This window comes from Cervus canadensis, chromosome 4 (genome assembly GCF_019320065.1).
Source record: "Cervus canadensis isolate Bull #8, Minnesota chromosome 4, ASM1932006v1, whole genome shotgun sequence".
Taxonomy (NCBI): domain Eukaryota; kingdom Metazoa; phylum Chordata; class Mammalia; order Artiodactyla; family Cervidae; genus Cervus; species Cervus canadensis.
In genome coordinates, this window is record NC_057389.1 from 64,663,938 (window position 1) to 64,676,268 (window position 12,331).

Genomic DNA, 12,331 nt, shown 5'->3' on the forward strand with positions numbered 1-12,331 from the left:
ACATTCCCGGGCCCTGAGCGTGGCGCCCGGAATAGCAGCCCCGAGGTGGGGGTCAGTCCCCGCGTGGCTCCCCCGCCCTGGGCTTCCCAAGGTCACCGGGACGCGGACGGTCGGACACCAGGCCGCAGCCCCGGGGGGGAGTGGGGGGGGCACTGCTCGTGCAGGGCAGTCCCCTGCCGCAGATCGGTGCCCGGGCGCGCAACGGCCGCGCGGGGGCGCACGGCGCCGCAGCCCCTCCGGACCCCGGCCGGGGCGCGCCCTGGGAGGCCGGGTGGGAGGGGCCGCGCCGGGCTCCCCCCGCCCCTCCTCGCGGGCCCCGCCGCTTCCGCTCGCCCAGGGGCCGCCCGGGGAGCCAGGACGAGCCGCCTGGGCTTTGCGTAGCCGGTAAGTCCCTCTTTCTATCCCCCCACTATCGCGGCCAGCGTCTTCTCCCCCACCCAAAGCTGGGGTTGGGGGATGAGGCAGCCATCCATAGGGTGGGAGGAAGCCACTTCCTCCTGGGGAAACTGAGGCCCGGAGGCGTGGATGCCCTGAGATTGTACCCACCGTGCGACTCCTCGGGTAGGGAACCCTGGAGAGTGGGAACGGTGGTCCTTCTGGCCCCTCATGTTCCATCACCTAGACCCTCCCACCGCAACAAGCCAGTGCTAAGTGGGAAGCAGTTGTCAGAAGGGCCAGCCCCCTCCCCCTCCCTCTGCTCCCCAGCCCGGACTTTTTCCTGCTGCCTAAGCCAGCCAGGGCTGGGGTTTAGAGATGCAGCGAGTCACAGGGCTCTGATCAGACGGGGTCCCACCCCGGGGTTGCCCCCCCCGCCCAGTTCCTCAGTGTTTCTGAGCCAGGAGAACTGGATAACCAGGGAAACGGGCTCAGGGTGGTCTAGTGGGCTGGCCTGCCCCACCCAGCGCCAGGACCTCCAGGCTGCAGGCCTCCAACGTCCTGTGTGTCCTCTGGGCACTGCTGGCTGCCGGGTGCCATGGCCCTGGCCCGAGAAAGGACTCACTAGGTGGCTGCTTCCCTCCCCTTCCTCATCCAGTACTGTGGTCATGTGGAGGGTGGGGATGACAAATGACTCCATCCTTCCCTGACAAATAAGGAAACTGAGGCCCAAGGAGGCAAAGTCTCTCTGCCACCCCCTCCCCTACCCCCACGCAGCTGCCTCCGTCTTCCCTCCATCATCCTTACTGGCCGCCCCTTTCCCTCTTGCAGGCAGCTCGGGGGCTCCATCCCACACCCTCCGCACATGAGGCCATGAGGCACCCACTGGACCAGGGCCAGGTCACCCCTCCCTGCCCCTTACCCCATCCAGGAGCTCCCTGCTGTCTCACATCTGGGAGCTGAGGGAGCCCTGGAGGCTGGGGGCCTGCCTGTGAGGGGGTGCCTCTGCCGGGCACCAGCTCCAGCTCCCACCAGCCACACCCTCTGCAAGGTCTCATAGAATACTGGACAGAACTGAGCTGGTCCCCATTACACAAATGGGGAAACTGAGGCCAGAGAAAGAGGAGCACCTGGCCCCCGGCTATACCAGAAGGTAAGTGCAAAGATGGTGGGGAGAGTGGGGAAGGACCTAGGACCCTAGAGAGACCCGTGCACATCCCTGAAATGAATGATTCTTTCCATGATGAGACACTAAATAAGCACCTACTGTGTGCATCATGACAATAAACAACCAATAATAATAATTTTTATGTTTTCCTTCCCCATACCAGGCTCTGTGCCTCCCATTTTTCTCACCTAATTTGACGGAGCCCTCAAAACTTTTCTATTAGGTGGGCTCTATTATGACTTCATTTTTCAGAGATGAGAAGGGAAGCTCAGAGAGGTTGAGTTACTGTCTGAAATCAGACAGTCGGGGTAGAGCTGGGGTTCAACCCCTGGCCTGCTGGCACCCCCACTTCCATGCACCCTCTGCCCCCCCAGACCCCGCTCCCTCTGGAACCTCTTGCTTCTGCTGTGGACCTTCCTGAATTGTGGTTTGGAGGGCAACGCTCAGGTAAAAGGGGACATAGGCCCTGGGGCAGCAGGGATGGGGACGCGGCTGCCGCATGGGATTAGCCAGCCTCCCGTCCAGGCTGACTGTGACTCTCTCTCCCCAAGTAGGGTCCAGGTGAGTGGACGCCATGGGGTTCCTGGAGTCGCTGTTCCAGCTCTTGCGGGCGAGGGCTCTCAGTGCGCAGCCGGAGATGTATCCGGTGAGGAGGCTGCCCAGTGGAATGGGAGGGGGGTCCTTGCCCCTCCTCTCCTGCCAGCCCAGCCCAGCCCCTGGCCGCACCCTTGGCCTGCCCACACATGCTGTGACTTTTAATCCCACTGATCCAGCTGGAATGTGGGTGGGGTTGGCGAGGGTAGACTGATGGGCAGGCTGGTTTTGGGGAAGGGGGTTCCCGGAGGGGCTGACAAGTCTGGCCCCCTTGCTCCTCATAGGTTTCCAAGGGAAGAACTGTGCTGGGGGGACACCCATGAGTACCGCCTCTGCCAGCAGCCTGTATGTACTACCCACCCCATCTCTTAAACTCGGTTCTCCCCGAAGCCCTCCTGCTTCCCTGCTCAAGCCCCCAAATATGCTTACCACCATACCAGGTGCTCTAGGGGCTGTCCCAGCCTCTGCTGCACCCATCTCTGTCCCCAGGACTGTCCCCCAGGGGCCATGCCATTTCGAGACCTCCAATGTGCCCTCTACAATGGCCACCCCATCCTAGGCACCCAGAAGACCTACCAATGGGTGCCCTTCTATGGTGGTGAGTAGCCCAGCCTCCTGTTAGTCCAGAGGGAACAACTCAAAACTGGCCAGAAAAAGTTAGCTTCTAAAAAGGAAGAGGAACTTGGAGGGTTGCAAGAAGGGGGCATTAGCACTGGGGCTTTGCAGGATATGTAGGAGTTGGTGAAGTGAAGCCGAGAAAGCATGTGGGAGTTGTGAAGCAGGGGCAGAAGGAGGAAGGGTCTATTCTGCACAGGGTTGAACACCAAGCTGAGGATTTACTGGGAGCTGTATCCAGAGGCCAAGAGTTCTCAAACTTATACCAGTAGCAGGAAATGTTGTTGAGCTGAAAATAGCGAGTTATATAACTGTGTGCCCAGGGCAGCGCGCCTCCAGATTTAAGGGAAACAGGCAGCTTCAGACGCCACGGTGGGGGTAGACACAGATAAGAAAATCCTGGAATGGAGAAAGTTCCAACCGTCAACCTCATGGGTTTTTTTTTTTCCCTTCACCCTAAGAATTGGAGGAAACTTGCCATGATCTCACCCCCACAGAGGCCCGCCAGGGCCAGCTTAGGCTCCATTCCAGGCAGGGTCTGCCAGCCAGCCTCAGGAAGTTGGGAGATGGAGGGAGTTTGAGCGGGGGTGGGGTGAGGGGGCAGGGATCGGGGCTGTGAGCCTGTGGGTGTGATCAGACTATCCATTGTGCCCCGCTGCCAGGCAGAGGGGGAAACAGAGTCCCAGGGAGGGACAGCAACATACTCAGGATATGCAGGGCTCAGCACTGAGTAAATACTTTTTATTGAGCACCTGCTGGGTGCAGGGTCCAAGTGCTGAATGAGTTCTGCCCACCACTCTACCCAGAGCCTAGAACATTGTCTGGGAAATGTGCTTGATGACTGTTTGTGGAATGAATATATTAAAGAATGAGTGAAGACTAGGTAATGACGTTGATATTGTGTGTGCATGCTCAGTCGTGTCTGACTCTTTGCAGCCCCATGGACTGTAGCCCGCCAGCCAGGCTCCTCTGTCCATGGAATTTTCCAGGCAAGAATACTGGAATGGGTTGCCATTTCCTTCTTCAGATGACGTTAATAATGGGTCCCTAGTACTAGGACTTAACATGAATGAATGAATGAACGAATGAATACATTCTGGCCCAGTATATGAGTCTGGGACAATCCCAGGGAGCAGGAAGCAGAATGCCTAAGGTCTAGTCCGTGCTCTGCCTCAGCCTCCATTTGTGGCTTTGGCTGAGTCTCTGAGCCTCATATGCCCAAGGGGATGGCTGCCTGGGGAAGACTGGCAAGGAGGGAGCTGGAATTCAAATATAAATCCCCCCACACGCCCGCCGACTTCTCGCATCCCCAGCACCCAACCAGTGCGACCTCAACTGCCTAGCCGCGGGGCACGACTTCTATCACAGCTTCGGTCGCGTGCTGGACGGTACCCCCTGCAGTCCGGGCGCCCAGGGACTCTGCGTGGCTGGCCGCTGCCTCGTGAGGATTCCAGGCCCCGCCCCACCCCGCCCATTTCCAACAAGGCCCCGCCCCCCTAAATTCCACCCCGCCTCTTCCCTCCATACCACGCCTCCAAACCTGGGCATATCAAGTCCACGCCCTCCCCTGCCCCATCTATCACTAGACTCCATCCCCAGCTTCCTCCCACGAGGACCTGCCCCCAAGGCTCCATCCTTTTAGTTCTTGATTCAGCCTTCTTCCAGGGTCCCGCCCCTTTGATGGCCTAGGCGAGCGGGGACCGTCTGACGGCGCGCGTATCCACCCCACCCCTTTAGAGTGCCGGCTGTGACGGTTTGCTGGGCTCCGACGCCCGCGAAGACCGCTGCGGCCGCTGCGGCGGCGCCAACGACTCGTGCCTCTTCGTACAGCGCGTGTTCCGCGACGCCGGTGACCGCCTGCCCCGTCCTCGAGTTCTCCCAGAGCCCTTTTTGTCCTTAATGTGCCGCGCTGATTGGACAGTCTCCGCCCCCCCATCATTCTGATTGGTCTTTGCCAGATTATTCCGCCCTTCCCTGAACAGACATGGGTTTAACTCTTTTGCTTCCGCACTTAAACGGTGGTAATAATCCTAACTCCAACCCATCTGTTAGTACTGGTCTTCGGAGGACCAGGGCCTTGGCTAATCTCCTTACCGCAGCATCTCACTTAACCCTCAAACCATCCTTCAAATACACCCTAGCTGCTCCCCAACACCTTCCTTCCCTCCCGCCCAGGTGCCTTCGCTGGGTACTGGAACGTGACCCTGATCCCCGAGGGCGCCAGACACATCCGCGCCGCCCACCGGAGCCGGAACCACCTGGGTATCGCAGGGTCCGAGGGAGGAGGCGCCGCGCTGGCAGCCCGAATCCCGCGGGGAGGGAGATGGCAGGGTCGGGGAGGTGGGCAAGGTCATTTCTAGGGAGCCCGGGCTGACCCTTCTCTTGCAGCGCTGATGGGGGGAGACGGGCGCTACGTGCTCAACGGGAACTGGGCGGTCAGCCCGGCCGGGACCTACGAGGCAGCGGGCACCCGCGTGATTTACACCCGCGCCACAGGGCCGGAGGAGACACTGCGCGCCGCCGGGCCCACCTCCGAAGACCTGCTCCTGCAGGTGGGGGTGGGCCTGAGAGGGCGGCTGGGCGTTGGGGATGGGGTCAAAGAATCTGGGGGGGAGCAGTGGTCAGAGGGGGAAGGCTGGGGACTACCGGTCAGAGGGAGGAGGCTGGGTAGAGTGTGCGTGGGGGGAGTGGCCGGCCATCAGGTCCTAGTGCAGTTCCCTAGTGTGTAACACTCTCCCCGCCCCGCCCCCGCCCCCGCCCCAGGTCCTCCTGCAGGAGCCCAACCCAGGCATTGAATTCGAGTTCTGGCTCCCTCGGGAGCGCTATGGCCCCTTCCAGGCGCAGGCTCAGGTCTTGGGCTGGTCCCCGCGGCAGCCTCAGCCTCGGGAGGTAGACCCTCAGCCCCTTGAGTCCCCCACTGTCATCCCTCCAAGGACCCCGATCCCCACTCCAGGTGAGCTGGGGACAGCCTGGGTGGGGGGCCAGCAGGGGCAAGGCCCGCACCCCTGACCGCACTGCCCCTGCAGAGCCCTGTCCACCCTGCCCGGACACCCGCGGTCGTGCCCACCGGTTGCTCCACTATTGCGGCAGTGACTTCGGTGAGAGGTCCCTGACCCCATCCCTCACCTGGCCCCCAATTGACCTGAACTTGACCCCTGTCCTGCTGACCTCTAACCCTGGTCCAACCTTACCCTTCACTCCTTGACCTGACTACAACTTGACCCGTTCTGACCCTAATTTGACTCCCTGATCTGATCCTTTGCCCTAATCTGACTCCTGACCCCTCATTGTTCCCTAAGCTGACCTTGACCCCAGGCCACAGCTGACCACAGTCCCCAAGAGCCTCCATTGCCCCACCTGACCCCCAGTTCTGTCATTTTGCAATGGGTACATGGTTGGGACCCAGGCCCTGTCCAGCAGGGCTCAGCATGGTCCCACCCACAGTGTTCCAGGCCCACGTGCTGGGCCGCGTCCGCCAGGCCCAGGAGACCCGCTATGAGGTGCGCGTGCAGCTCATCTACAAGAACCGCTCCCCACTGAGGGCCCTGGAGTACGTGTGGGCTCCAAGCCGCTGCCCTTGCCCCCCGCTGGCCCTCCATCGGGACTACCTGCTGGCTGCCCGGCGCCTCATTAGCCCTGATGGCACCCAGGACCGGCTGCTTCTCCCCCATGCTGGCTATGCCCGGCTCTGGAGCCCCGCCGAGGACAGTCGCGTGCGCCTGGCTGCACGGCACTGCCCTCTCTGAGACGCCAGACAAGACCTTGGCCACACATGGGTGACTAGTCTAAGTCAGCATATGTCTCCTCTTTCCATAGCTTCCAGGGAGCTAGGAACTGTTTGTCTTCCACCTGCAGCTCTATGACTCCCATCATCACACTCAGATACCCCTACCTTCAGAGCCACTGTCACCAGCAGGTCCACACTGGTGAGGACTCAATGAACAGACTTTTAATTCTGGTTTCGTCTCTCACCTTGGCTGCCAGGAAATGCATAGCTGTTCTACACCCAGAGAATTTGTGTCTGCTTTTATTCCCCTTGCTTCACACTCATGTGCTCAGAGACATTGTCACACACAAGCCTGGTCCCAGGAAAACATGCCTAAAGAGACGTGGTAATGGTTTTCCCTCTTGTCCTGCCTACCAGGAAGTTCATCACTGTTTAACCCCCGACACTCTCTCCTTTCAGGCTGCTACTTACACACGCACTCTCATATTTTCAGAGACACTGTCACAAACAGGCAAGACCCCCAGAAAACATGCCTACCCAGGCACTGTAACATACCAATTTCCCCTTTTGCCCTTGCTACCAGGAAGTTCACAGATAATCTTAACAGCTTCAGCAATTTGAGGGTGGGGTGGGCTTTCCTCCAGGCAACCCTCCTGTTCACCCCTTTTTTTATTCCTATTTAATTTTTACAAGAGCTGTTTTTTTAAAAAATAAAAAAACAAGCCCAGTTACACACACTTGGCCGCAGACACTTTGGAATGCGCTGGTAGTCAGATCCACAATCATGCTCACTGCCCCCCCCCAACCCCCGTGTGCACATGTGATCATGTGCACTTTGCCCCTCCTCCTCCTGCTCCAGCCCCCAACTCCCTCCAGCATGACTGAGGGAGGTCCTGGGAGGATGGTGATGACAGGAAATAGATGATAAGGGAAGGTGGGGGGTTTCTTAGGTCCCAATCCTGTTCCCATGCCCCTTGGGGCCACACATACCTCTCAGGCCAATTCGGGGGGGGGACCCCTCCAGCAGAGTAGGCAGGTCAGTGCCCCACCTTCAGCCTGTGCCCTGTCCTCATGTGTTCTGGATGTGGTCTCCTCATAGACTCTAGAGCCAGGAGGGTAGGCCTAGGTCATGTGGATTGGAAGTGTCTGCGGGGCACCAGCAAACAAACCTCTCCTTCTGCCTCCCCACCCTGAGTGGGGTGGCTCATGCCATCATATGAGACAATCTGCTCATCTGTACCGTCTGTGGTTGTTTTCCTCTGGGGCGCAGGATGGTGGGAGTGTGCAAGGGGTTCAGGTCATGCAGGTCTCAGTGGACTCAACCCTTGACCTTGTGGGTGACCTCCGGTCAAGCCCTGCAGCTCTCTGGGCCTCAGTTTCCCCACCTGTGCATACCCTTTCAGCCCCACTCAGCCCTGACCATGGGAACCACACCCTTTGGGACTCCTGCCCTACCCCTTCGGTTCACTCGTGCGTTCCTCCAAAGACTATTTATTGAGCGCCTACTGTACGCCTGGGACCAGCAGCTCCTGGGGCAGCCCACGCCTGTTCATTCTGCAAAAAGTGATGAAGCCGGAGAATCTCAGGACCGCCCACCCTCCAACCCCGCGAGGCCGAGCGGGTCGCAGCTCTGGAGGGAGGCGTGGTGCCCGCGCGCCCCCTGGAGGCAGGATGGGGAAGAAGGGATTCAGCGCTCCGGGTGTTACCTGCAGTCCCCAAGGGTCCCCGAAAGGCCCACATGGGCCCCTCTGCTTCATTGCAGTGCGGGGATGGATCGGGGAAGTTGAGTCTCTGGCTTCCTCCTCCCCGGAGCTCTGCGGGTTAGCGCTGCCATCTACTCCCCAGCTAGCTGGACCGGTTGACCAGGGCGAGGAGCCTGCCCCGGGGTGGTTTGGGGGTGGGGGGAGAAAGACGCCAGTGCAGGGTTCACTAGCAGACGGCATGGCCTGTGACCCCACCAGCCGCGACTTCCCGAAGCCACTCTTTCAGGCGGCAACGTTGTTTCCGGAAATGACCATGTAACCAGGGATCGATGGAGCCATTTAAAGAGAGAACACATTGCAATTTTAAAGATACTCGAATCAGCAACGTTGATCCAAACTAGCATTAGCGCTTGCCCAGCAAAAGTTCCACACCGCTTTGACTCTTTCCTTTTAAACATGAATAAAAAAGGCCAGGTGGTTACATGCAACAAAGGAAATGAGTGACTCAAGATCTGTTTCTTTGAGTCTTTACCATCCTCGGGTTTATTATTGACTGGGTCCACTTGGGTTAGTGACTGGATCGCTGCCCGGAGGGACCACAGGTGCTTACAGACGGAAACTCCCTCTCCAGGGAGGCATGCACAACTGAGTCCACTCAAGCCTCCTGTGCTGGGAATTCTTCAAATGGACTTCCCGCAGGAGGCAATGTTTATTAAAGGATAAAGGGTGAAAACTGGAGAAGGAAATGATAACCCACTCCAGCATTCTTGCCTGGGAAATCCGAGGGACAGAGGAGCTGGGGAGGCTACAGTGTGTGGGGTCACGGAAAGTCAGACATGACTTAATGACTAAACAATAACAACTCCTTGGTCTTTGGTTCTGTGTCACTTAAAGCTAAGTTCTTGGGACTTAAACTTCCTAGTAATATTTTGAGGCTAATATTGAAGCTATCTGGACTTCATCTAGCAGATTTGAGACAAATAAGGAGCTATTATGGGGCTTCCCAGGTGGTGCTAATGGTAAAGAAGGCAGCTGCAAGTGCAGGAGATGTAAGAGATGCAGGTTCTATCCCTGGGTTGGGAAGATCCCCTGGAAAAGGAAATGGCACCGCACCCCAGTATTCTTGCCTGAAAAATTCCATGGGCAGAGGAGCCTGGTGGGCTACAGTCCAGGGGGCCACAAAGAGTTGGACACGACTGAGCACACAAAGAATGAAAACAGGCAAGTTTGGAACTTGCGTTCCTGTTAATAAAACTGTAGTAATCACAACAGCTAATTCATCCTCCCCCCCACAAAAAGATTGTATTCGGCAATCTTGCAGCATGCCAGCTGTGGGGAAGGGGGTATGATGCTTTTCTTACTGTTTTGAATTCTCTGCAGAGATCACGCCTCTTGTTGGCTGTACTTCTCTCTCACTGACCCTGTACCATCTGGCTGGCCCATAGGAGGACACACATCCAGCTGAAGGGCTGCCCCCAACCCCCGAACTGTCTCACACCCACATTAGTTGAGGGCATGGGGGTTAGGATGGTGTGACCACCTGAGAAAACAGTTTGGCTATTTCTGCTACAGTTGAAGTAATGCTCGTGTACAAGGTTGAATTATCATGTTCGTGTCCTACCCTCTAGAATCTGTGAACAGGACCTTTGGGGAAAGGGTCTTTGTGATGTAATTGAGGGTCTCAAAGGAGTACCTGGGTGAACCCTAAATCCAACAACCAATCGCCTTGAGGAGGCACAGAAAGAGAAGATACCCGTGTGAAGACAGTGGCAGAGAACCAAGGGAGGTGGCCACAAGACCAGGGATGTCTGGGGACTCCCAGAAGCTGGAAGAGGGAGGAAGGACCCTCCGCTGGGGCATCTAGAGGAAGCACAGGCCAGTGACACCTTGATCTTGGACTTCCAGCCTCCAGATGGTGAAAGGGAGAATTCTGGTTGTCCCAAGCTGCCTCACTGGTGGTAACTGGTGGCAGCAGCCCCTGAGACTCAGAAGCTCCACCCCACACCCTGCAGTCTCTGACAGATAAGAGAGTCGATAGCGCCACTCACCAAAGGCTGCTTCTAGAATGTTCTGAGCAGCTGTCGTCACAATAGCCCTGACTGGAAACAACTTTAATGCCTGTCATCAGGGGACCAGATCATTCTCTGGCCTTTCCACAAAATGACATGCTCTCCAATGACAAAGAATGACACCCAGGTCACTCCCCGCGGCAGCAGGGCGAGTCTGAGTCAGACAGGAGGGGATAGAAGATATCATGGACATGATGCAAGTGACCATCAATGACAGTGGGGACCGCGGCAGGGTGGGGGCTCCCTGGGTGGGAAGTGACTGGGTGGGGCCTGTCCTGTTGTGTTATTTGCCCCCAGCAAAAGTTGCTGGTTATACTTTTCCATACATTTAAATTAAAAACAAGTCTGAAGAGCTAAATAAATGTCAGTGCTTCCACCTGGGAGACAGGTGTGTATCCGCTCACCTGTACTCTCAGATGAGCTGATGGGGTGGTGGCAGAGGCAAGGCCCAGAGACAAACTTCAAGGGGCATGGGGGGCAGGGCAAGGCCAGGTGCAGAGCGAGCCAAGGCCCCGTCTCCTGCCCCAGACCCAGGTCACACCGCCAACTCAAACACCTGGGCCAGTGATAAGCAGATAATAAGATCTGCATCCCTAGAGCCAACATGGACTTCTCAGTAGGGTGGGGGTTCATTAATAATTAGCCTTCATCCCTTCCTCCCAACAAATCCAACACCCTCTAGTAAAAGCCAAAGTCCTCACCACACCTTCCAGGGACCTGCATGGCCCAGCCCCCAGACCCACCTCCTGTCTTGCCCTGGCTCTCGCGGTTCCAGGCACATGGGTCTCTCTGCTCTCCCTCTAACCCACCAAGCATGGTCCTGCCTCAGGGCCTTTGCACATCCCCCATGCCTGACCCACTCCTGCCCCATGTTCACAAAACTTGTGCCCTCACTTTCTTCATGTCTCTACTCAAAAGTCACTTCCAGGGACTTCTCTCATAGTCCAGTGGCTAAGACTCTGCGCTTCCACTGTAGGGGGCACAGGTTCAATCCCTGGTCGGGGAACTAAGCTCCCACATGACACATTGCATGGCACCCCCCCCACACACATAAAATCACTGCCACAGAGAGGCATTTTTCCAATGCTTCCAGCTCCTGCCCCCAGCCCTGTAGCTCCTCCCTGTATATTCTCCCATGATACTCTTTCTGACCTGTTATGCATTTATCCTGTCAACTGAGACCTCCCCAAATTCTCAGGAGCAGGGGTTTTAGTTTCTCTGCGTCGTTACTCTACCTTTGGCTCCTGGAGCAAGGCCAGGCATACAGTAGGTGTTCAACATTTGCTGAGAGGTTGATTGAATGAACTGGACCCACTGCTCACTGGTAGCTCTCACGCCGTGCCTCCTCCTCCTGCCTTGCTGAAATTCTCAAGGATGAGGACTCAGGGCTGCCCGGTTGGGGGCTGTGCAGAACTGCCTCCTTTTTGTGAAAACTGTGGTGGAGAAGCTCCCACCAGCTGGAGGCAGACTGGGCCGACAAGAGGGAAGAGGATAATGTGTCCTGGGATTGCAGGGAAGTTCCTTGGCGGTGTATTGGTTAGAGAAAAACAGAACACCCTCCCTCTCCCAGCCATTCAAAATTCAGGTCCTTGGAAGCACAGCCTGAGTCAGAAGGTGGGGAGCGGGGGAAGCTGAGCGATGTGGTGGTCTCAGGGGAGCCCCTGAAGCAGGTACCCCACCTTGAATCAACCCCACCAGGAGCCCAGGGGCCCATGTTTTGTGCCCCTACAGCTGTCGGTCACTGACTCCAGCCCACTCCCAAGAAGGGGGCCGTAACCTCGAGGGCATCTCCAGGGAGATACTTGCTGTCATACAAAGACAAATCTACTGCCAAGGGGGCAGGTTTCATCCCTGGCCGCGGAACTGAGATCCCACAAGCCTTGTAGCATGGCCAAACAAATATCTCCAGACGTGGCTCAGTGGCCCTGGGACAGGAGCATCCCCTGTTGGGAACCACTGAGCTGGCCGTGGAGCCACCGCCCTACTAGGGTCCCTGGTTTCTCCTCCTAACACTCCTCTTGCACCAGAAGTGTGACTGACCAGAATCAGGGGTGTGCAGAGCTCTGGTGGGGGGCAAACT

General features: G+C 57.5%; 1 protein-coding gene across 4 annotated transcripts; it reads left to right on the top strand.

The window, feature by feature from the left end:
• The first annotated feature begins 155 nt into the window (after positions 1-155).
• ADAMTSL5 (ADAMTS like 5) lies at positions 156-7,212 on the top strand. 4 transcript variants are annotated; one of them, XM_043465576.1, is made up of 13 exons: positions 156-384; positions 1,207-1,528; positions 1,918-1,990; positions 2,098-2,189; positions 2,422-2,482; positions 2,627-2,735; positions 4,066-4,193; positions 4,490-4,601; positions 4,928-5,014; positions 5,141-5,304; positions 5,591-5,705; positions 5,779-5,850; positions 6,197-7,212. In XM_043465576.1, the coding sequence occupies exons 2-13, from the start codon at positions 1,473-1,475 to the stop codon at positions 6,496-6,498; spliced, it is 1,371 nt and encodes a 456-aa protein (XP_043321511.1). In that variant the 5' UTR covers positions 156-384; positions 1,207-1,472; the 3' UTR covers positions 6,499-7,212. The 4 variants fall into 4 exon arrangements, with proteins under 4 accessions (XP_043321511.1, XP_043321510.1, XP_043321513.1 ...); XM_043465575.1 differs by having other exon boundaries at positions 230-384; positions 5,516-5,705; XM_043465578.1 differs by having other exon boundaries at positions 230-384; positions 5,516-5,705; positions 6,205-7,212.
• Positions 7,213-12,331: the final 5,119 nt, after the last annotated feature.